This window comes from Erythrolamprus reginae, chromosome 4, assembly GCF_031021105.1.
Source record: "Erythrolamprus reginae isolate rEryReg1 chromosome 4, rEryReg1.hap1, whole genome shotgun sequence".
Taxonomy (NCBI): domain Eukaryota; kingdom Metazoa; phylum Chordata; class Lepidosauria; order Squamata; family Dipsadidae; genus Erythrolamprus; species Erythrolamprus reginae.
The window spans coordinates 40,291,209-40,316,741 of NC_091953.1; the positions used below are offsets into that span (position 1 = coordinate 40,291,209).

At 39.2% G+C, this 25,533-nt stretch overlaps 1 protein-coding gene and 1 long non-coding RNA gene across 5 annotated transcripts in view; one reads left to right on the forward strand and one right to left on the reverse strand.

Moving 5' to 3' along the window:
- Positions 1-496: 496 nt before the first annotated feature.
- LOC139166495 (uncharacterized) lies at positions 497-23,341 on the forward strand. The gene is made up of 5 exons (XR_011558968.1): positions 497-575; positions 5,469-5,674; positions 8,751-9,643; positions 17,236-17,367; positions 23,127-23,341. It is a non-coding gene; the product is annotated as an uncharacterized lncRNA (long non-coding RNA).
- Positions 20,255-25,533, reverse strand: part of IFT57 (intraflagellar transport 57) — a 38,856-nt gene continuing 33,577 nt past the window's right edge. For 2 of the 4 annotated variants that reach the window (XR_011558965.1, XR_011558966.1), the window contains exons 10-12: positions 24,884-24,950; positions 22,079-22,791; positions 20,255-21,953 (exon numbers count right to left, since the gene is read on the reverse strand). Coding sequence is in view for 2 of the 4 variants with exons in the window: in XM_070750106.1 (XP_070606207.1) it covers positions 20,483-20,517; positions 22,621-22,791; positions 24,884-24,950 (273 nt within the window). In the remaining 2 variants the exon portion in view is untranslated. The remainder of the gene's footprint in view (positions 21,954-22,078; positions 22,792-24,883; positions 24,951-25,533) is intronic. The other 2 variants (XM_070750106.1, XM_070750104.1) reach the window with 1 other exon arrangement.

The window sequence follows — 25,533 nt, forward strand, 5'->3', positions numbered from 1 at the left end:
AAGCCTTCTTGATTTCTTGTAATAGGGCATAAGGGTCAGCTCCACCAGGTACATTGCTTAATTGAAAGGCCATAATAACAAAATCTTGGGAGTCTGATTGTTCTGTGTCTTACCCTTTCTTATACCATGTGAATTAGGAAGCAGTCTGTCTGAACTTTAATTAATTGTTCCCGCCCCAGGCCAAAATTATCTTACTTTGGACATCATATGTGAAGAGTCAAATCTCTGTAAAAAATCTTAATGCTGGGAAAGTTGGAAGAAAAAACAAGAAGAGATGACCAACAGCAAAGTGAATGGACTCGGGGGATGGGAGACTTGAAATGCCTTCTTAGGGATAGATCACCATGGAGAAAATCTATCTATGTGGTCACTAGGAGTTGAAAATGGCTTGTTGGTACATAATCAACCAACCAACCAACCAACCAACCAACCAACCAACCAACCAACCAATAAATCAATCTGTCTGAACTGCTCATATAGCTTTCTGTTTGTTTTGGATTTAAGTCATATTTTTCTGCTCTTCACTTTGGTAGCATATCTGACTCATCTCCGTGGAAGTCAACTTACTTCTTACAGTAAGTGAAAATTTGCTTCTTCTGAAATCACTATTGTTGGGGGCAGGACTAGGTTCTGGTTTACCTCGCTGCCGATTCGCTCGACCTAAAAAAAAAGAGCTTCTGCGCATGCGCAGAAGCAAAAAACAAGATGGTGGGACTGAGTAGCTGGTTTGGGGGCATGGCAGGCCTGGGTCGATACCAGTTCCAGTGACCCAGGCCACCAAGTTACTATCAATGCCATAGAACTGGTCGGAACTGGGAGCTACACGTCTGGTTGGGGGTACAGAATAACTGGATTTTTAAATGTCTGCTCTAATGGACATTCTCTTATTAAACCTGCTGCTAGAGGAAAAATGACAAATAAATTCTTGCTTTCTAGAATTGATGAGAAATTTCATGTGTGTCCTATGGTAGCTAGCTATCTCAACAGCTTGTGAGCTTTATTTCTGATTCCCCCACAAATTTATGTACAGCAGTTTGAGAGGGAAGGAAAAACCCTACTTTATTTCCATAATTAATTTTCAATGGCTAAATTAGTCTTTCACAAAGCAATAGTGTTGGAATACTTTACCTACATGGCTTCTTAACAATCATTCCAGGTTACTTCCCCCTCCTCCCCAAAAGACCAAGTCTGTGGGAAACAAATTATGTAAGGGGACTTTGGACTGCCTCTCAGTAGGAACTTCCAAAGACTGAACAGAACAGAAACCAAATCACTACAGGGGAAGAAGGGGCGTGCATAAGTGCACGAGTGTGCCTTCCGTCCCCTGTCCAATTGTCTCTCCTTATCTCATTTATCTTTTCTTCCTTTCAAATTTGTTCACCTATACTTTTATATCTTTTCTTCTATTCATTTATTTAGTTATATTACTACATATCTATTCTCTTCAATGTGTATTATGTATTGGACTAAATAAATAAATAAAATAAAATAAATAAATAAATAAGAAATTGACCAAGAAAAGTTTAGGTTTGAAAATGGGCTGAATCCAGCTGGCTGCTATAGGGAAAAAAATTAAGAACATTTTTCCTGTGGCGAATGGCAGCTGGAAAATTGCCCAAGATGCTGGTAATACCTCCATGGTCACAGAACATGAGGTGAGGACCCCATATAGCTCACTTCCTACTGTGTACAATCACTCAAACATACCCGTGCAACATGAAAAGGTAGTAGAAACACAAAGAAGGATGAAATATGTGATTTTGTTACACAGAACAAAGCAGACCCCTTCTATGGCCTCTGGTAGTAAAAGGTTGGAAAGAATGTTGAATGCTTAAGCATGTGTTCCTGATCTTGAATCACTTTCTTGCAGAAGAAGCTATTAATATCATTACATTGTTTTAATTGTGCTACACCAGTCCCCTTATTTCTCAGGAAGAAATATGCCAGTTTTGTATTGATAATATATATATTAATTTCATTCATTCTTTACATATTCTATTCTACTAGATTTAAGTGCTGTTAAAACAGTCCTCAGATTTCAGCAAATGGTCTGCAGATATATTATGCACTATGCTCTTTAGGGGACTTGCAAATTAGATAGCTAAACGGACATTAGTTCTGCCAAGTCCCAACCAGAGTGATTTCTAGTTCCCACATCACTAAAAAGGATGGAGATTGGAGCCAGTACCAGATTTCGCAAGCACTTTAATTGGGCTATTTCTCATTCCCAAAGTATCAATGCTGCTATGCATACAGTTCCCTTCTGATTTAATGTATCCACATCAGCTTGCTGTATGAAGGAGGAAGAGAATCATTCTGCCAATCAACAGATTAAGACTGTGCTGTATTTAAATGAATCTGGTATTGGAGAACTAAGTTACATTCTGCCTGGATTTTTATGCTTCTGATTTTAAGATCTTCTCTTTAGTTTTGTTAAGCATTGACAGAACCTGCTTGGGAATTTAAAGTTATCATAGGGCCACAGAAATAGTCAAAGACAATGGGGAATCTAGTATTTGAAAAGATTTCAAGCCACAGCCCGATGAAGATGTTATCAAGATAATCATATAAAGCACAGGAGAATATTTGAAGTCTGAAGCCTGAAGATATCATTGTGGATATTCTTAAAAAAACCGTGAAAGCAGTCTCAATCGAATTATGTTGGATTCACGATGCTGCAATGTATCTCGCATTTAACTATGCAAGATACACTGGCTGCCGATCGGTTTCCGGTCACAATTCAAAGTGTTGGTAATGACCTTTAAAGCTCTACATGGCATTGGGCCAGAATACATCCGGAACCGCCTTCTACTGCACAAATCCCAGCGGCTGATAAGGTCCCACAGAGTTGGCCTTCTCCGGGTCCCGTCAACCAAACAATGTCGTTTGGCGGGCCCCAGGGGAAGAGCCTTCTCTGTGGCGGCCCCGGCCCTCTGGAATCAACTCCCCCCAGAGATTAGAATGGCCCCCACCCTCCTTGTCTTTTGCAAATTACTCAAGACCCACCTTTGTTGCCAGGCATGGGGGAGTTAGGATATTCCTTCCCCTAGGCCATTACAAGTTATGTATGGTATGTTTGTGTGTATGTTTGGTTTTTATAATAAGGGTTTTTAGTTGTTTTATTAAATTGGATTGTTACATGTTGTTTTTTATCATTGTTGTTAGCCGCCCCGAGTCTGCGGAGAGGGGCGGCATACAAATCCAATAAATAATAATAATAATAATAATAATAACAACAACAACAACAACAACTAGCAGTTAAGCAGTAAAGTTCTAACTAGCACGGGGGGGGGGGTTCCTTTGGGTTTGGACCAGATCACCTGAACCATTAGTCACCTGAACCGTTAGTGGCCTGCTGGTGACACAATGATGGCATCACAGATCCAAATCAGGAGGTGCTGGTCTATGAGCACCGGAATCTGTTTTGGGGAATTTTTGCCAAATTTCTCTGTGTTTGGATGGTTTTTCCTCTTCTGCTGCTTGAAAAAGAGCCCTGCCACGCACCCTTGGGTTAGTACTAACCTTTATTTCTTTGAACGAAGAACAGCTGATCAACTCTTCAGCTGTATTTTGGGCTAAATCCTGACACTGAGCATGTGCGAAAATAAAATCACACAAAAACAAAATCATGCAAGGGGATGCGTGGGAGTGAAGCATATGCATACACAATTTTGCCATGCAAACTGGTGGCAAAGTGGAACGCACCCCTGAACTAGCGATTATAACTTAACATGGTGTATTAATGTAGCCATTGTAGTTTAATCAGCAAATCATGTGCTATATGAAGTGTATCTTCAGATCTCAGAGTGAAACTTTTCATTTCCTTTCAGCTGCCTGACCACAATTTAGCCAAATATTGTGGCATGGAGATGCTTTTGATGAATGTTTTGGATTCCCCCGCATTTCCCAACCATTCCAAATTTATTTATTTATGCTTTCTTTTACCACCTTGGCCAACATTATTTGGCCTTGTAAAACATTTCATTACCAAAGTGTGACCAAAAACATTTTTTTTTAAATGTTACTATGCTTATAGTTTGAGGTCTTGTCTTCGGACATGAGCATTTGGAATGAAAATAATTTGAAATGATTTTATTTTAATGTTGCCTCTATTTACCACATAAATTACATTCCCCCCCCCCAGGGTAGATTGGGGTCATGGTTCAAGTGTATTTTAAAAGAGGCTAAGCACAACAATGAAAGAGACAGACCTTTTTGAGTGCAATTCTGCTATGTTAAGCCTCTGAAGATGTCAAAAGCCTGAAAGCAATACAAAATCACATATAATCATAGATTCACTGATTATTTCAAATATGAAACAAAGAGACTAAAGAACTGAGATGTTTTATAGGTCCTGAAATGTACAAATTTGAAATGAATAGCAAACTAGTATATTAAAGCAATTAGATTGGCTGTGATCATAATATGTGCTTAACCAAGTCACTTCCAAATCTAGTAGCTGCATTTGCACAAATAGCATTGAATGGGTCATTTAAATGTGCAAGGCTTAAGGCATTCATTTTATCCATTAACCCTTCCAACCTTCCCAAAACATTGCCTCAATGACTATAACCCTGCCACCTCTGGAGGATTTTTTTTTAATGTATGGTCCTCCAGCTATAGGAAACTAGTACATATCTTATTTAAACCACTTTGTCTGTAGGCACCAGTTGTACACCTTTTAAAATAAAAGTCTGAGAATTAGTTCAGGAATAGAAGCTAATTTGCCAGCATTGTAGCATATAAATATAACTTTAAAAATTGCCCTGCATCAAGGAAATCTGGTAATTCCCAACTGTTGAAGATCAGATCAAGGCGAAAGAGGACAGATAAAAGAGAAGGGATTGACAGTGGAAGGAGGGAAGGAAGGAAGGAAAGGAGGGAGGGAGGGAGGGATAGAGGGAGGGAGGGGGAGAGAGAGAGAGAGGAGAGGAAAGGAAGGAAATGAAAGGAAAGAGAAAGAAAGAAAGAAAGAAAGAGAAAGAAAGAAAGAAAGAAAGAAAGAAAGAAAGAAAGAAAGAAAGAAAGAAAGAAAGGGTTTGTGTCTAAATTTGATATCTGGAATGCTGCATACATTTTCTGTTCCAGATGAATCACAGAGAAGAAGAATTTACCACAGAACAAACAGATCAGCACTTATATTGGGAGGAAATGGAATGCTTAGTGAATATTGAAATATTTTATAATTAGATTATAAAGTTTTGCTCACAACTGTTAACAATATATAACATTGGCTTACATTAATACAGGGAAATAGTACTCAACTATAGGAACTGCTAAATAAACTCCATTAAGTTTTTATTGGGTTGCAATTTACCTCAGATAAAACATCGGAGTATAATTTGAAGGATTGGCTTCATTAGTCAATTTATTTTATGTGAATAAGCTACTGTTTTTCACTCTCCAGAATAATAACAGAAGGTATTACAACCACTTCACTAATTGTATGAATCATTTTTCTCTCCTAGAATTGATCGTATACAATGGCCATCTGACCATTTATAACCAAAAGAGACATTTCCTCCTCTATGAATGAAGCCAGAAAATGTTAATGCGGCTTTGGGAACTGTGGAGGCACAGTGGTTAGAGTGCAGCAAAGCAGGCTGACTCTGCCTCCTGCCTAGAATTCAATTCTGACTGGCTCAAGGTTGACTCAGCCTTTCCTCCATCCAAGGTCAGTAAACGAGGAGCCAGATTGTTGGGGACAATATGATGTCTATGTAAGAATGGCCTGTAAAACATTATTTTTAATGGGTGTGTGTGTGTGTGCCCAGGTTCACCTGGTGCATAGTTGTGGTCCTATTTGGACAGGGAGTCTCTATTCACTGCCACTCACATCCTTATCACCCCGAGATTCGATTACTGCAATGCTCTCTACATGGGACTACGTTGGAAGATCGTTCGAAAACTACCGTGTTTCCCCGAAAATAAGACACTGTCATATTAATTTTTGCTCCAAAAGTTGTGCTACGTCTTATTTTCGGGGGGGGGGGGGGCTTATATTTCTCAAATAAGACAAATTCACAGGCAGAAAAGCTGACACCCCCAAAGAAAGTGTACCGTATGGTACACTGATTACGGTATGGTACCTGTCAGTATGGCACCCACACACACACAAACGACAGCACTTATATGGTACAACAGTATACTCCCACTATTGCAGCTTCCCGCCACCAGAGGAACTACAGTCTATGCACTGTAGTGAGACTGTAATGGTGGTGAGACAGCAGCAGACTGTGTCTCCTGTACTGGACTGTACAAAGCAATGGAAGGGGCCAGCAGGGGATGCCACATTATTATGGTACTGCTATGAACAGCTTTGAATGGTACCGTGTTTTTCCACTGTACCGTATGTAAACTTAACTACGCCTTATTTTCGGGGGGTGCCTTATATTAGCAAATTCTGCAAAACTTCTGACATGCCTTACTTTCGGGGTACGTCTTATTTTCGGGGAAACAGGGTACAAATTGTGCAAAATGCAGCCACACGAGCGATCATGGGCCTCCCTCAGCACGCCCATGTCTCACTAGCATTCTGAGGACTGCATTGGCTGCCAATTGTTTCCAGATGCAATTCAAAGTGTTGGTAATGACTTATAAAGCCCTACATGGCATTAGGCCAGATTACTTACGAGACCGCCTTCTGCCGCATGACTCCCAGCAACCAGTTAGGTCCCACAGAATCAACCTTCTCCAAGTCCCATCAACTAGACAATGTCGTTTGGTGGGGCCTAGGGGAAGAGCCTTCTCTGTGGGGGCTCCAACCCTCTGGAATAAAGTTCCCCTGGAGATTCGTACTGCCCCCCTTCTCACCTTCCGCAAGAGTCTTAAGACTCAACTGTGTCGCCAGGCTTGGGGCGATTAGATGCTAGCCCACTGGCTGATGAATGTCATGTACGGTTGTATGACTGGTTTTTAATAAAATTGGGGATTATAGATTAGTATATTTAGTTTTAAATTAATTGAATTTAGGCTACTACATTGTATTGTTTTCTTTTTATATGTTGTGAGCCACCGAGTCCTCAGAGAGGGGCGGCATATAAATCCAATAAGTAAGTAAGTAAGTAGGTAGGTAGGTAGGTAGGTAGGTAGGTAGGTAGGTAGGTAAGTAAGTAAGTAAGTAAGTAAGTAAGTAAATAAATATGAAGCAGTATATAAGTCTAAGCGCTATTGCTCTTTTGAACAGAAAATGCTAACAAGTTTTTCTATATATATAGAAACATAGAAGACTGACGGCAGAAAAGGACCTCATGATCCATCTAGTCTGCCCTTATACTATTTTCTGTATTTTATCTTAGGATGGATATATGTTTATCCCAGGCATGTTTAAATTCAGTTACTGTGGATTTATCTACCATATCTGCTGGAAGTTTGTTCCAAGGATCTACTACTCTTTCAGTAAAATAATATTTTCTCATGTTGCTTTTGATCTTTCCCCCAACTAACTTCAGATTGTGTCCCCTTGTTCTTGTATTCACTTTCCTATTAAAAACACTTCCCTCCTGGACCTTATTTAACCCTTTAACATATTTAAATGTTTCGATCATGTCCCCCCTTTTCCTTCTGTCCTCCAGACTATACAGATTGAGTTCATTAAATATTTCCTGATACGTTTTATGCTTAAGACCTTCAACCATTGGTCTTTGGACCCGTTCAATTTTGTCAATATCTTTTTGTAGGTGAGGTCTCCAGAACTGAACGCAGTATCCCAAATGTGGTCTCACCAGCACTCTATATAGCGGGATCATAATCTCCCTCTTCCTGCTTGTTATACCTCTAGCTATGCAGCCAAGCATCCTACTTGCTTTCCCTACCGCCTGACTGCACTGTTCACCCATTTTGAGACTGTCAGAAATCACTACCCCTAAATCCTTTTCTTCTGAAGTTTTTGCTAACACAGAACTGCCAATACAATATTTTTTTGCTATACAGATGAAGTTGAGCTGCAGATGCAAATAGTAGTCTCCACTAGCGGTTCTCTAGTTAAGGCCCCAAAGTCTTCATTGGTGGGTTGAATATGGCTATTCAAAAAGTAGAATCCATCTTTGCAACCACAAATAGGGAACCGGTAAATGATTGGCTCCTGTAACCGTTTCTGGATAAAGACGGGATGTGCAATTGGCCAAGCTGTTCTCTTTCCAGGTACTCCTTGCAAAGAGACCCACAAGATAGTATTTTCAGGAGGGTGGGAGAAACTGGGACACGAGGTAATTTGCCATAATTTATTATTATTTGGATTTGTATGCCGCCCCTCTCCAACTGCAAAATAACTGAGACATCTCCCCTTGCCTATGTAGTTTTATGTATGATATGTTTGTGGGTATGCTTTTTATATAATGGGGTTTTTAGGCTTTTAATGTAAAATGGTTATTTTAGACTTTAATATTAGATTTGCTATTTTATATTGTTTTATCACTGCTGTGAGCCGCCCCGAGTCTGCAGAGAGGGGCGGTATACAAATCTAATTATTATTATTATTAATAATAATAATAATAATAATAATAATAAGCCTTTTAAAGGATTCTAAGTTCATATTTCCCTTGATAGCCACTTTTATAAATTGTTAAGAAATTGCTTATTAATTGTTTCAAAGAAGTTAGACACCTCCAGAGTGACAAGATTGCACTATATTGGAGGCATAAGATACTGTAAATAACTTTAATAGCATTCAGAGATATTGTGGAGGAACTGCACCAAGAACTGTGGTGTGAGTTTGAATCAATTATACAATCTATGTTTGTCTTTTGCAGAACAGTATGCTTCCAGATGTTACAAAAAAGAGATATGAAACCAAATCTACATGAGAACATGAATAAGATTTTGAATAAAAATTATCATCCGATGTAAAGGAAAAAACAGGATAAAGCTGTAAACATTTAAGAAGAAAAACTTTTAATAATGGCAGAAATTTACTGTCATCACCTATTATTAAGGCAGTTTCTTCACTTGGCAACTGGATGAAGCAGACCTGAAAATTTTCAGGAATAATCTTACACACTGGATTCTTTAAAAAAAAAAAAAACCTAATTAAAGCAATGAAATAGAGATTTGAGAAAACAGTTTAATTGCTGTAATTTACATAAATTGAGATCTGGCTCTGAAAACCCGTATTCAGTAGTCTGTACAAAGGTTTTTGAATGTACAGGTTTGTAACAGATATAGAAACCACTCCAAATTGAACGTACAGCATTATTTTTTTAAAGTCAGTTTTGAACAACTAAATATTCTCAACAGCTATGTCAAAACAGGACACACCTGTCACGATTATGTTTGCATCATGGCATCTGAACTGATTTTGCAAGTTGTGGAATATGAATGATGAAGTCCTATACACATGCAGTATCACTTGCCACCATTGTAGAGTTCTTACTGGTTCCCAATCTGTCACGGTTTTTATAAAACCGCCCATTCACCTATCTGCAGGGGTGAGTTCTACTTCTCTTCCCTACCGATTCGCATCGTTGGAAGTGCTCATGGAGGGTTCTTTGCAAGCCGCTTTCAAGGACTGGTGACTGGAGGACCAGCTCAGGGGTGTGGCCAGACAGCCATCGCTACTGGTTTGGCGAGCGGGGGCAAATTTCCACCACCGGTATGGGCAAAGTGGTCCAAAATGGCAGCAACCTACCACTGCCTATCTGATTCTGTAAGTTGGAATGAATAGCAAATCTTACTAGGAACAATGGAGTTCTTAACTTGCTCTCTTCATGAATCTCACTCCTTCTTCTACTTAGGAAAGACTGTGATTATGTTTTGAGAATACAGTGGTACCTCTACTTAAGAACACCTCTACTTAAGAACTTTTCTAGATAAGAACCAGGTGTTCAAGATTTTTTTTGCCTCTACTTAAGAACAATTTTCTACTTAAGAACTCGAGTCCTGAAAAATTTCCCAGGAAATTTGAGAGCGGCACGAAGGCCCAGCCAGTTTCCTGCCATTCCCCCTTTAATCCCGGCCATCTTGGGCTTTTCTGGGCTGCCAGAGGAGCCTTTCGGTGGCGCTTAAGGAGGCTTTGGCAGTCCAGAGCGAACAAAGCATTTTCCTTTCTCTGGGTGCTTGAAGAGGGAATAAACCACTTCCTGTGGCTGCCTCCCACACACCCGGCGCGAGGTTGCGGCGTGGAAAGGCAAAAGGGGACCCTTACCTCATCTTCTTCCTTCGGCAGTGACTGTCCTCCTCCTCCTCTTCTTCCTCCTCCTCCTCCCCAAATTCCGAGCTTTTATTTCTTTCCTAATGGGTTTGCACGCATTATTTGCTTTTACATTGATTCCTATGGGAAAAATTGCTTGTACTAAAGAACCTGGTCACGGAACGAATTAAGTTCTTAGGTAGAGGTATCACTGTATATAAAGATTCCTTAGCCAGGAAGCAGCTAAGAATTAATTCAGTACGGCTACAAATCTATACAGCTACATAATATCACCGTAACAATATGATGACAGAAGTACTTTAAGACCTGAAAAATGATGTATTACTGTAACACCATTTCATAAAAATGATGCATTATACATTTTATTTATTCAGATGTTATAGTAATATATGACCTTTATTTAAAAAAAAACAAATTTAATTTCTATTCTGCACTTCAAAACGTGTTGATTGTAACATTTATCATCTCATTAAAATTAATACGACTTAAGTTGGTCATGGTGACTAGTCGTTTCAGCAATATTGCTTATCCCAGAATAATTTATTTGGAATACTGACCCATTATAAAGATGGCAGATTAAATTAGAATTCTTTTTATAACTGAAACAACCCCTATAAACTGCCCCCAAAAAGGGGGGGGCACTGCATTTTTTAAAGTTGAAAATAAATACTAGATTTGAATCCTAAACCTTTTAAAATAAAAATAAAAATAAATGGCATTTCTTGCCCGTTAACTATTCTCCTGGCCATCTCATTCTTGCCCATCTTGTTTGTTCTCTCTCTCGGAGAGGGGCGGCATACAAATCCAATTAAATAAATGAATAAATAAATGAATAAATAAATAAATGAATAAATAAATGAGTAAATATTTATTATTTATTTATTTATTAATCAGATTTGTATGCCGCCCCACTCCGCAGACTCGGGGCGGCTCACAGCAATAATAATACAATGTAAACAAATCTAATATTTAAGTTAATTTTAAACCCCAATTTAGAAACCAATCATACATACTAGCAAGCATACCATGCATAAATTTTATAAGCCTAGGGGGAGGGAAAGTCTCAATTCCCCCATGCCTGACGACAGAGGGGGATTTTAAGGAGCTTACGAAAGGCAAGGAGGGTGGGGGCAACTCTTATATCTGGGGGGAGTTGGTTCCAAAGGGTCGGGGCCGCCACAGAGAAGGCTCTTCCCCTGGGTCCCGCCAAACAACATTGTTTAGTTGACGGGACCCAGAGAAGGCCAACTCTGTGGGACCTAACTGGTCACTGGGATTCGTACGGCAGAGGGCGGTCCCGGAGATATTCTGGTCCAGTGCCATGAAGGGCTTTATAGGTCATAACCAACACTTTGAATTGTGACCAGAAACTGATCGGCAACCAATGCAGACTGCGGAGTGTTGTTGTGACATGGGCGTATTTAGGAAAGCCCATGATAGCTCACGCAGCTGCATTCTGCACGATCTGAAGTTTCCGAACACTTTTCAACTTTTATTCATTTCAAATAAATGAATAAATGAATAAATGAATAAATAAATATAGCTTGTTTATTTTCCCTAGGTATCCCCACATCCAAAATCATCACTGACACCTTTTCCCTCTCATTCCATTAGCTTTAAAATAATAGGAATTCACTGCAAAAATGCTTTCTCACTTGATAGCCTTGATTCTACTGAAACCCTCCAGAAGAAAAGTGATGGGTAGATAAGGGAAATGAATGTACATGGTAAATTTGTGTTCCAAATTAATGATTGGATTTCTTTTCCTACCATTTTATGTGCTACCTTATTCTTCTCTGTCCATGAGTTCAAAATTGGATGGATAAATATACTGGGTTAACTGAGGATCAAATTAGTCCAAACTAAACCCCTGTTTAGTTTTAATTACCGTATATACTCGAGTATAAGCCGAGTTTTTCAGCCCAAAAAATGGGCTGAAAAACACAACCTCGGCTTATACTCGGGTCATTGACAAAGTCACCACACAAGGGCGCCATTGCTTGAGCCAGAGCGAGGAGGCACCAGCTTTTGTCCCCTCTCGCACGCGGTAGTTCCTCTCCCTGGCTCAAGCAAAGGAGGCAGCCATTTGCTCCAACCGAGAGGGGAAAAAATGGGAAGCCGGTGAGGTTGTGTGTGTGTGTGTGTGTGTGTGTGTGTGTGCATGCCCCCCCCCACCGTGAAAAAAGCCAGCTACCTCTTGCTGAAACCCAGAGGCTTTTTTTTTTACTCCCTGTGTGTATTTGTCAACAGGTTTACAGTAACTATTCCTTGCTCTCAGTTGGATTAAAAAGGCCCCCTGCTGTCAGATTCTCCTCCCCCTCCTTTGAAAGGATTTAAACTGTTTAAAAAATGGTATTTTGTGGTAGTTGCTGTCCTTGCTTGGATAGGATCTAATAATGTGTTATGAGGCAGAGCTAGACAGGAATTCTTTTTCTATCTGTCTATCTTTCTATCTATCTATTTTTCTATCTATCTGTCTATCTATTTTTCTATCTGTCTGTCTGTCTATCTATCTTTCTATCTATATCTGTCTATCTGTCTGTCTATCTATCTATCTATCTATCTATCTATCTATCTATCTATCTATCTATCTATATATATATCTGTATCTATTTCTATCTATCTATCTATCTATCTATCTATTTTTCTATCTTTCTATCTATTTTTCTATCTATCTATTTTTCTTTATATCTATCTATCTATCTATCTATCTATCTATCTATCTATCTATCTGTATCTATTTCTATCTATCTATCTATTTTTCTATCTGTCTGTCTGTCTGTCTATCTATCTTTCTATCTATATCTATCTATCTATCTATCTATCTATCTATCTATCTATCTATCTATCTATCTATCTATCTATCTATCTATCTATTTGGTTTTCTATGCTGATAACCTCACAGCAGCTAATGCTGAAGCTCTTCTTTGGATACACTTATTTATTTGTTTGTTTGTTTGTTTGTTTATTTATTTAATTGGATTTGTATGCCATCCCTCTCCAAGGACTCAGGGTGGCTCACAGCATATATAAAAACAGAACAATAATGTAAATCCAATTAATGATGAGAAGGAATCCAGTTTTGAAGGATTTTAACTCTTAGGTTTTAGCTTTGTTGCTGATCGAGCTACTTTTTTTACTTTTTAATTTATTGTTAATATTGTTAATTTGTTTACCCTCTTTTAAATTTACAGAGCTAGTTTACTGGTTTTATTTAAAATAAATATTCTAAAACATGTCTCAATTAATGTAATTTTATTGTTTTCCATTTTTATAAGTTACCAGTAGCCACTGCATTTTCTAAGCTCGGCTTATACTCGGGTCAATACGTTTTTCCAGTTTTTGTGGCAAAAATTGGTGCCTCGGCTTATACTCGGGTCGGCTTATACTCGAGTATATACGGTAATTAGCAATCAAAGAGTTTCTCTGAAAAAGTCACTCTTGTCTAGGAGAACACTATTTTTAACCTATTGTTCAAAATAAACTGATTCCGTCGTTCAACAGATATTAAAATAACTGGGTGTGTTTTTGAGAGGAAGTACATGAATAGTTTCTATATTTCTTTTTCTTCTTTCCAGCTTCTAATTTGGAGATTTAATTATTTCATCATATTTATATTGTTTTGGTCTGGCTGTAGGTGGTTTTAAAAATAATAATTTCTTTTTGGATCAGAAAAAGACCAAAGCGTTTTAGTATTATTCTTGTTATATTGGATAACAAGGGAAAATATGTCTATCATCTCCATGTAATACTTGCTAAAAATCTCATGATTTTATTTATATATATATATATATAGCTTTTTCCTCAATAAAGTGGGAAAGTATTGAGATTGGATTTTTAGGACTGTCAAATTGCATTGTATATATATATATATACAATGCAATATACAGTGTTCCCTTGATTTTCGCGGGGGTTATGTTCCAAGACCTCCCGCGAAAGTCGATTTTCCGCGAAGTAGCGGTGTGGAAGTAAAAACACCATTTTTGGCTATGGACAGCCAAAAACTACCCCCACGCACCCTTTTTCAAGGCAGCGCAAGGAGCCGGGCTTGAAATTAGGGCAGGGAGCAACGAAAGTGCGGAGGCCAGCAAAGATTGCTTTGAATGTCGGCTGCCCCTGACCCCCCAGCGCCTCCGGCCCCCTCGCCGCTACCGCCCGCCCAATCCACCCCTCTCACCGGCTTTCTTGGGACACAGGTCCTCCTGCAGCAGCGCTGGCGGCTACGGCTTCTCATCCTCCTCATTCGGCTGGTAGCCGCTCTGAGCGCTTTGAGAATGCCCGCCCCTCTCACAATCCCTTAGCTGAGAGCGCTTTCATCCCAGCTATCAGCGAGGGGGCTGCAGGAGAGGTGGGGGCAGGCGTTCTCACAGAGAGGGAGAGAGAGAGGGAGAAAGAGAGAGAGAGCAAGAGGGGGGAGAGTGGGAGGTAGAGAGAGAGAGAAAAATTATAGAAAAAGGGAGAAAAAAAGAGAAATGAAAAAATGATTGAAGCAGAGAATGACAGGAAAGAAAGAGAAAGAGAGAGAGAAGTGACTCTTGGTGATGACATATGACGTCATCGGGTGGGAAAAACCGTGGTATAGAAAAAAAAACGCGGAGTATTTTTTAATTAATATTTTTTGAAAAACCGTGGTACAGTATAGCCGTTTCGCAAAGTTTGAACCCGCGAAAATCGAGGGATCACTGTATATATATTGGTTGGGCAGAGAGGCAAAAAAGGAGCTGTGATGTTCCTTCAATATACCAGGGTGATTCGACACAAAATGTAACCCTTCCCTGGTACAGAGCTGAAAGAATTGGATACTGTAGCCTAGAGGTTAATTCTCTGCCTTACAAGGTAAAGGTTGCAGGTTCAAGTCCCAGTGAGGGTATGGCTAGCTGATGAGGCCAAAATAAGCCCGTAATAGATCTATCCTAGTCTCCCTTAATTTTCAAATTCAGCAAAAACATGTGACATATATGCAATTTGACAGACACCTAAAAATCCAATGTCAATACTTTCCATCTTTATTGAGGAAAAAGCTTGATAACAGATAATACCGTGGAAATTACAAGAATTTGCATCTACAAATTCTATAAAACAAATTTGTATGTTGAAGACTGTCACTTCTGTATCATAGCTGTCTTTTAGTGTTTAAATTCTAGACCTTTTATTCTTAAAAAAATGTACTTTGTATTAAAAATTTATTTGAATACCAAATATTCTAAGAGTAAAATATACACAATTGAAATTTTGCTAAATGGTTACAAAAACCACATGCCACAGGAACGTTTCCAAGAATTCCTTGCTTATGAAAAATTCCTAGGTTATTAGGCATAATTTCATTTAGCCTATAAGTATTTTTTGGCTCCAATAAAAATGGCAGAAATATGAGTGTCTATTAGAGCCAGATGGCATCAAAAGTTCATTCCAATACTGGATTTTACTATTCTTACTATACAGAGATACTTATGTTCTCTTCCTTAGTTATAACAGATGCTAAATAATAGCATACATTACAATATGGTAAAGCTCAGTTGCCTTTAGCCTATGAAAAACACCCATCAAATTTATGAAATGTGAATGCACTATACTCTTATTCATAGTGTTTTGCTTATATAGGCATATACTGTAGTTATAAACCATAAATACCATGCAGGATGGAGTCAAAATTGCTAGCTATAGATTATACAGGTAACAGAGATGCAACTGCAACAAAAGGACTTTAAAATGCACAAGCCATTCTTACATGCCAATGATATTTTTCTCTTGGACAATGTGACTGCTGAGACATCATTACAATTCTGTATCAACTTGCATGACGATAGATCACATTAAGCATAATGGAACTTGCATCTGAATTGGGAGGAATGCAGTTATCCAACCCTATTCCAAAGATTCAAAATTATTCATCCTGAAGTATGAGTAATACTGCTTACCTATTAGGAAGAGAGGTGGTTATATTCACTTACAACAGAGGTGCACATTTTTTTACAGCTAGATAATTCACTTAATATTTTGGACAGACCTGCAAATGAGAATGTCATGTAACAAATATGGGAGATGATAGGGTTGTCTTAGCTTTAGAAGTCATTTAGGGGCGTGCTTCTTTCTCTGTCCTATCTTTTTTTGAAACAGTTATGTATATTTTGCGGATCATGTTGTAATTCTGTATTTCTTCTTGCCTCAATTCGTAACATATGTAATCAAATAGAGCTCTGGAATTGGAGCTCCATGTCCTGAAAGCCCCTATCCCAGTGATGGCGAATATATGGCACGGGTGCCACAGGTGGCACGTAGAGCCATATCTGCTGGCATGCGAGCCGTTGTCTTAGTTCAGCTCCAACGTGCATGTGTGTGCCTGCCAGTTGATTTTTGGCTTGCACAGAGGCTCTGTGAGGACATTTTTGGCTTCCCAAAAGCCTCCAAGGGAATGGGGGTGCTGTTTTTACCCTGTGCCGACTCCAGGGATGCCTTTGGATCCTGGGGAGGGCGAAACACAAGCCTACTGGGCCCACCAGAAGTTGGGAAACAGGCCATTTCCGGCTTCCAGAGGTTCTCTTGGAGGGGTGGGGAAAGGCTGTTTTCACCTTCCCCAGACATTGAATTATGGGTGTGGGCACTTGTGCATGTGCCAAAGCGCACACGCATGCATGCTCTTTCAGCCCCCGAGGAAAAAAAAGGTTTGCCATCACTGCCCTATCCTCATAATATAATAAAAAAATTTAATCACAAATTATTCCAAATGTTTTTATTATTAGAAACAATCTTTTTAGCAGAAAAATACAAACCAGTTGTGAAGTTAACCAATATTAGTCCTGTATAACAATAGAAATTCTGAGTAAACAAGTTCACTATCTGAGTGAACAAGGGAGAGGAATTAATTAGGTAGATTTTTTTTTTTTTAAATGCTGAAATTAATTCAATTACCTAACAGGTATTATGGTTAAATCAAAGAAATGTTAATATGAGTAATAAGGGAAAACTAAGCACGCACTGCAAGATTTAGGTTGTCCTGGTTCCAGTGTGAAGTATCATAAGGCATGCTGAAAGAGAAAAGAATTACCCTATCTTGTGATTATTTATTTTATTGTTTGTTTGTTTGTTAGAGTTGAAAGGGACCATGAAGGCCATCGAGTTCAACCCCCTGCCCAAGCAGGAACCCTATAGTACACCAGTCAAGTGGCAGTTCAATCTTCTCTTAAAAATGTCCAGAGTGTTGGAGTTCACAACGTCCGCTGGTAGGTTGTTCCATTGGTTGATCGCTCTGACCGTCAGAAAGTTCCTCCTTATCTCCATGTTGAATCTCTCCTTGGTCAGCTTCCAGCCGTTGTTCCTCATCCGGCCCTCTGGTGCCCTGAAGAATAAAGTGATCCCCTCCTCTCTGTGACATCCCCTCGTATACTTGTAGACTGCTATCATGTCCGCTCTGGCCCTCCTTTTCTCTAGGATATCCATGCCCAGTTCCCTCAGTCTCTCTTCCTAAGTCTTGGTTTACAATCCCTTAATCATCTTGGTTGCTCTTTTTTTGCACCTTCTCCAGAGTTTCAATGTCTCCTTTGAAGTGTGGTGACCAGAACTGAATACAGTACTCCAGGTGTGGTCGGACCAGGGCGTAGTAGAGTGGTATTAAGACTTCCCTGGTCTTGGAGTGTATTAACAATATAAATTAGTCCACTGACAGTTTAAGATCCTTAATAGTTTTCAAAATCTTGTCCAAGAAGTAGGCTGTTAATGCTTGCCTAGGTTTAAGACTAAACACCACTGTGTTTGATAGAACATCTGGGATTAGTTGTACAATTCCATGACCAAGCTTTCAATCCACGTTGAACAATTAAGAATGGAAGGAAAGAAAGAGGCAAAAACCTGCAGTTATCTATAGTTGTCTTAAAATAAAGAACTGGCTTTGTATTGATCCCATTTCTTATTATGAAAAGTTAGTTGTATGCAATAAACCTTTTTAATATACAATAGGAAGTGATCATTTGAATTCAGCCCAAGTTACTGCTGATGAATTATTAGAATCCCTTAAACTCCAGGAAGTCAGTGAGAGTGAGTTTTATTAAGGCACTGAAGCAAAGGTTAGTTCATAGAAAGAAAACATCATCTTTCATGCCCAGCATAAACTATATGCTTGCTGCACTGACTATGGAGCAGATAAATGTTTCAAGGATCAGGATATCATCTATCCAAGAAGATTTAAAATAAAGTAGGAAGTATAACCGCCAGTGTCGATACTCACTTTTCCTGGAAAGTCCCATGGTGTACAGTCGAGACAGCAGAATGAGTCATGGGGAAAGCCCAACAAGCAAGCAAAATTATTTCAGTTTAATGATTAAACATGATTGATATTCCTTCTGGGCACACCTTAGTATTGCACACAAGATCTCTTTCATAGTTTCTGTAGAAGAAACTCTAGTATTTATTGAGAAATGAATTTACCATTTCTCAACCTTCATCATTCTTCTGCATTCAGCTTTGTTTCTGCAGATTTTCCCAATTCTTAATTTCATATAACAAAATGGGTAAAAGTGTGCACTCATAGACAGAAATGTTTCTTTTTAGACACACTAATTCCCCACTACTACTGCCCCTCCCAGAAAACCTATCTTTTTACTAGCATTGTTCACCCATTTCCCCCATCTTCAGTAAACATACCAAAGAACAATCATTCACTTGCTTGCTCTAATTTTTCATCTACTACTTATAACTTGTTATAATTGATGCCATTTCCTCAATTAGGTTTTGAGTTGTTTATGAACAATTAACAAGAATGGGAAGTAAAGGCAATTCCCAACAGTTACACATACAGGCAATCTTCGGTTTACAACTGGTTGCTTAGCAATATTCAAAGTTAGGTCAGACATACTGGGGGACAATCTGGATTTGAAATTCTGATGCCCCCCGCCAAAAGTTGCATGACCAAACTTTCAGCATTCAGTGTCCCATAGTCATGTGATCTCATTTTACTTCTGATTTTGCTGAAAACTGCCATTTACTTCTGGGCTTTGGCACAACTACCCCATATCAAACCACTGGTTTGCTTAACAATAGCAGCATTTGCTTAATGAACACGGTGGCCAGCATTCATTTAACAAGTGCATTACAGTGATCCTCCAAGTTTCGCGATCTCGAGCTTTGCGAAACGCTATATCGCGATTTTTCCACCCGATGACGTCACTCCCTTCCTTTCTCATCTTTCTTTCTCTCTCTCTTTCTCTATCTTGCTTCTTCCTCTCTCACACTCTCTTCCTCCCTCTCTCATCTCTTTCTTTCCTTCTCTCTCTTTCTCTATCTCTCCCCCTCTTGCTCTCGAGCGGCGGGTGGCACCCAGGGAAGGTTCCTTCGGCCGCCCACCAGCTGATCTGCTCGGCAGCGCAGTAGCAGCGAGGAGCCGAAGATGGGGTTTCCCCTTTGCGTGGGCAACGGGGAAACCCTATCTTCGGCTCCTCGCTGCTACTGCGCTGCCGAGCAGATCAGCTGGGGGCCGCCGAAGGAACCTTCCCTGGGTCTTCAACTCCCAGAGCGGCGGACAAGCGGCGGACAAGCGGGCAGGCAGGCGGCTCCTCAGCTGCTGGGTCTTCCCAGGTGCGGAAGTAAAAACACCATCTGCGCATGCGCGGCCATGGAAAAAGGGGCGCGCATGCGCAGATGGTGTTTTTACTTCCGCACCGCTACATCGCGAGAAATCGATTATCGCGAGGGGTCTTGGAATGGAACCCTCGCGATAATCGGGGGATCACTGTATATTGATCATGTTAGGAAGACTCCATTACAATTATAAGTAGAGAACTCCCTGTAGCTGTTTTAATCTTTTTCAATAGATTAATTTTCATATCTATACACCATGCTGCATCATATAATCTGCCTAACACTCGCTGCAATAATTTGGTATTGTCCTCCTACAAAGACTTCACATTCATTTACATTCTCAATCAATCATACGCCTAACTCATCAGCAGCTTTCCTCTAACACATTTTCTATATACCACCGTTTAACAATCAGGGATATACAGTATCCCATCAAACTCTTTGTTCAGGAATGAACTATTGCACATGCTTCACTTCCATTACATACCATTCTAATTGCTTCAGCAAGCAACCCCAACTCCATATTCAGGCAAAACATTACATAATTGAAGTTTATTTTAATCACACAATTTCTCATACAAAATTTATTACATGTATAATAAGCTTTTCATATATTTTAAAATTATTTGTTCAAGGAAAAAAACCTGTATTGCATATTCTGTACTTAAACTACACAGCATTACTAACATTTTTGCTCACAATCATTTCTTAGCCCCCCTTCTTTAATCATAATTCTGCAAAACAATCTTGAGGACAATTAATAAGCTAATGCTCCATTAGTTTTCTTGCTTCTTTTCCATCTATATAGGGAAAATAAAAGCATTCTTCAAATTATCGCACTTACAATTTTCATACATGTGCTGAAAGAATTGCATATACAATTATATAATCTATACCTGCTTCCTTACTATTTTTCAACATTCCCACAGCATTTTATGATTTTCCTTTTTCCTTGGATACTCATTCGCATGTACACTTCAATTCCACTCTTTAGTTTAACATCATTATCCCTACAGGACAAATTTCTAAAATACTTCTTGAAGTACTGTATTCTCAAATTTCAGTTTCATTCTAAATTATTTTTTTTTAAAAAAAATTAAATGCAATTTCTCTGCTGGAGTCTCCTTGTTGAGCTCTGTTCACCTCTCTATTATTTTTCTCTTAAAATACATTGTGCAATCTGTTTCGCACTCGTTTTTCCAGCCACCATCCTTTTATATTTTTCTTATCCACTGATGAAAAATACCAAAACTTTCTCTTCCTGCAGCTGTCCTACTTCCACTCTAATTTCTTTCTTTTATTTTATATCCATGTTTCAAGATCTGTTCTTAGAGACCTGCATCCTACTAAACTTTTGAGTCTCGGGGAAAAAATACTTTGTTGAGACCAGATAGCTGGTTTGGAGAAGTCAATAAGAAACAAACCAAAAATTGCAGAATGATAGCACTCTTCAACTCCCAGAATGACTACTTATCTATTCTTACAAAACTTTTGTGACTAAAGGAAGTTTTAAATTAGCCAATGGAAAAAGTAAATAATATACAAATGTTCTCTGGCATTGAAGAAGTACATCTAAATAAGAAAAATGGGTGTGGGGAGGTGATAGCAATAACGGAGTCTTTTAATTATTGCTTATGAGATGTACTTCCTTATGGTTATGTAAATAGAAATTTCCCCCAAGTTTGAGTCAACAGAAAAGTATGTTTATGTCATTTTTACTGCCACTGTAGCTGATTTACAGGGCATCAGTTACTCAGATCACAGATCATGTCCTTATATAGTTAATGAAGGACAGCTTCAAGGCACTCATTGGTGGATTCTTCAATTTCTTTTCCCTTTGAGTCACTAGGTGGCACAAAAAACAATCACCAATCATTCTCCATTTATGACACAACTTGGGATTCCATATGCTCCCTCCTGTTTTTTCTTCCAACCCTCCTCTACCGTATCATCTAGCCCAGGGGTGTCAAACACGCGGCGACACATCGTCGTCACGTGATGTATCGGAACTTTCCTCTTTGCTAAAATGGAGGTGGGCATGGCCAGTGCATGACACATCAAGCCCACAGGCCACAGATTTGACATCACTGATCTAGCCAGATGGGTTTTCCCTCTCATAGGACTAGCAATTTTAACAAAACAAAACAAAATACAAAACAAAATATCTTGTCTATTATGATGGAACTTGCACCAAGATCTACAGATACATATTAAGGACACCAAGTGACCATCAAGACTACTCCCATCAATACTGACAGGACAAGCCACTAGCATATAAAAAAAGAGCAAAATCTACACCCTACTAGCAATAATAATGCTATCTAGTTTGGCAATGAAACATCTTCAAGAAAGCAATCAAGCTCTGACTTAAACATCTAGTATATATTTTAGTTAAGATTCCATTAGAGTCCAGTAGAGACATAGACTAGGTAACCTAACTTTTTCTTGATGTAACCTAACTTTTTCTTGAGCAAAATTAGTTTTCTACTATTTCCTACCTCAAAAACAGCAAAGAACAATTTGATGAGACAGAGCCTGATATAATCCATAAAGTTGTGATGGCTCATCATCTAAGAAAAAGAAAGGCAATCTTGCTGCTCTTTACAGTTAGATGTTTTGCAACAATTTATTTTTCTATAGGATTTTGCTTTTGAATAGTTTTTCATTTCAATGCAATGCAATCCAAAATTTTTAATATCCTATTTACTTGTTAATGTATTTTGTCTCCACATATCCAAACACAAATACATACAAAAACACACACGCAGGTCTTGACTGTAAAACATAGATCTTTTTGTTTATATACACAGCAATAGATTTGCAGCATGACACACATAAATGCAAAAATATATTATGTACAAAATTTTATTAACATAGCATTTATTTAAAAAATTAATAAGTACCAACAATGGAAGAATCTGGAATTATAGTAGCATGCATGTCTCTTGTCATATTTGATTTTTCTTTCAACTTTGATTGAAGTAATGTGTGTTCCACCACGCCAATTCGTATGTCCATCTGAATGGTTTCTTGTTTCAGTTTGGTTAAAGCCTGTTTTATCTTCACTAATGGAGCTGTTAAAGGAAAATGTAAAAAACAGTATGTTTTTTTTCTTTCAGTTTACTGCAGAGTTATTATTTTTTCCCCGTGATTCAATCTCTTCTAATTAAGAGAGCTAAATTAACAGAAGAACGACAATATTCTGGACCATTTTATAGTTTATCATTTCACATCAGACCTACTTATAAAACATAATGTGTTTTCCATCTTCATGACATTTTATATCTGAAGATATATATTAAAAATGTACATATATTCCCAATAGTTAGAGAGATAATACAGAATGTTCTATTTGAAAAATGCCTGCATATTATCTCACAGTATTTTTATCTTTATTTACTTTTATCAGTGTCTTCAGAATTAAGTAAGCCTCCCAATCTTAAAAAGACCACAAACATGATTCAACAAGAAACAAGAAATCTGCTACATCTTCATTCCAGACAACATTAGGTTTGTGCAGATATAAAAATAGAATTAAAGTTCAACCAATATCTTCTATTTATCTTTTCACAGCTGAATAGCCCATTTTTGTACCTGTTATACAAATTAAAACATTACAGAAGGCAACAGTGTCAAAGCATTTCTCTTATGTTGCCAAGAAAATAATCCAGGTGTGTCCATCAAGACTAAATACATTGAGATATTGTCTTATATTTGGGGAAAACTCTCAAGAAAAGACCTCAGAATGCCTTACCTCCAGTGTTCACTGTAAGTTGCGCGTGTGCGCATGCGCCCCCAAATACCCACCCGCGCACCCTTTTCCATGGGTGCGCACTCCCCATCCCCCTGCCAGCCCACGGGGAGGCGGGGGGGAGGCGCCGACAGCAGAAGGAAAGGGAGCCGCGGCCGCCCCTGCCTCCCCACCGTGCCTCCGGCCTCGTGCCCCTGGCCTCTCGGTGCTGCCCCCACCCGCCCGATCCGCCCCCTCTCCTCCTCCGCTGCCGAAAGAAAAGTGCGGAGGCTGTCTACTTGAGCTTCCCGTTGCTCCACGCAGCTTCGCCCTGCCTGTCATCCTGGGCGAAACGCTGAGTGAGGGAGTCAGGAAAGTCCTCCTGCCCCTCCCCCAGCCGAAAACACAACGGAGGGGGGGAGCGGCGGGAAAGCACTGTGCCGGCCAGGAAAGCCGGCTTTCCGGGAAAGCAGCGTGCCTCTTAAACATGCTGCTTTCCTGCACCTCTTTCCTGGGTGTGTGTGTGTGGGGGGGGGAAGTGGCCTCCTCCCCCACCGCCCAGGAAAGAGTTGCAGGAAAGCAGCGCATTTGAAAAGCGCACTACTTTCCCGGAAAGCCAGCTTTCCTGGCCGGCACAGGGCTTTCCCGAGCAGCTGGCTTGAGCCAGGTGCCGGTCAGCAAAGCCGGCTGCCTGTCGGAGACGTGGAGAGAAAGAAGGGAAAGAGAGGGAGGGAAAGAGAAGTGGAAAGAAGGAGGGAGGGAGGGAAGGAAGGGAGAGAAAAGTGAACGAGAGGGAGAGAGAAAGGGAGGAAGAGAGGAGGAAGGAAGAGATAAATATAAAGGGAGAGAGGGAGAAAGAGAGGGAGAGGGAGGAGAAGAGGGGAAGGAAGGAAAAGAGAGAGAAAGAGAGAGAAGATAGGAAGGAAGAGAGAGTGAGAGAGAGCAAGAAAGAAAGAGTGAGAGAGGAGAGAGGAAGGAAGAGAGTGAGAGAGAGTGTGAGAGAGGAAGAAAGCAAGAGAGAGAGAGGAGTGGAAGGAAGAGAGAAAGAGAGAAATGATAGAATAAAGGGGAGGAAAAAGAGAAATGAGAAAATGATAGAGGCAGAGAATGACAGGAAAGAGAGAGAAACCGAGAGAGAAGTGACTCTTGATTTAAAGCATATGGTAAAAGCACTTAAATAATAACAGAGAAAAAATACCCCAGCCCTCACCTGTTTTTATTAAGTTATGTTTTTGGATTTGCTGGTTGTTTTAGTTTTAATAGTAATAGAGTTTTGTTTTGTTTTATTATTAATTTATTTTAATAAAAAGTAGGGATTATTTATTTATTTATTTATTTATTTATACTTCTATGCCGCCCAGTCCCAAGGGGGCTGCCGCTCAGATACTATACTTTTCCGCCCACCCCGAAAAAAAATTAGAGGGAACACTGCTTACCTCCATCAGTCATACTGCTTCCCTTTTCTTCCATTTCTTGTTTTACTTTCTCTAATTCTTCAGTAATCTTAGACAAAAAAAATAACAAGTTATACTACTTTCACTTTGAAGTTAAGGGTAACTCTTTCTCTTCAACACAGAAAAAAATCTATGTTTATTTATACTATTAAATTGTTGTCTGAGTTAAACTGATTCCCTTTTCCTATAGGAAAATGCCAGCCTAATATAAAAACCTACTTCATACAGCAAACAGATAAACTAAAAGTATAAAACAGAGCAGAATGATGAAATATTAAGCTCATTGAATGGGGGAGGCTGAAGTTTAGTTCCCACTACACAGACAACACAAATTTTAAAAAAGAGCTAAAAATTGCACTGTGAATTCTAATTCTAAAACAGGTTAAAGAAAGCATGCTAATTCTAAAACAGGTTAAAGAAAGAATAAAAAAGTAGCTTAAAAAAAATTAAATGTGCCTGGAGACTGTGAGGGTCTAGATAAAGAAGAACAGGCTTCAACTTAACTCTAGCGAAACTGGGGAAGTGAGTTTTTGACACAACCCCCCTCCCCCCGGATCTAGATCTGGAGACTTTCCAGATTGGTTCTGGATGGGGCTTTACTTTCTCAGTCAGACATTTAGGGAATTTTAGGG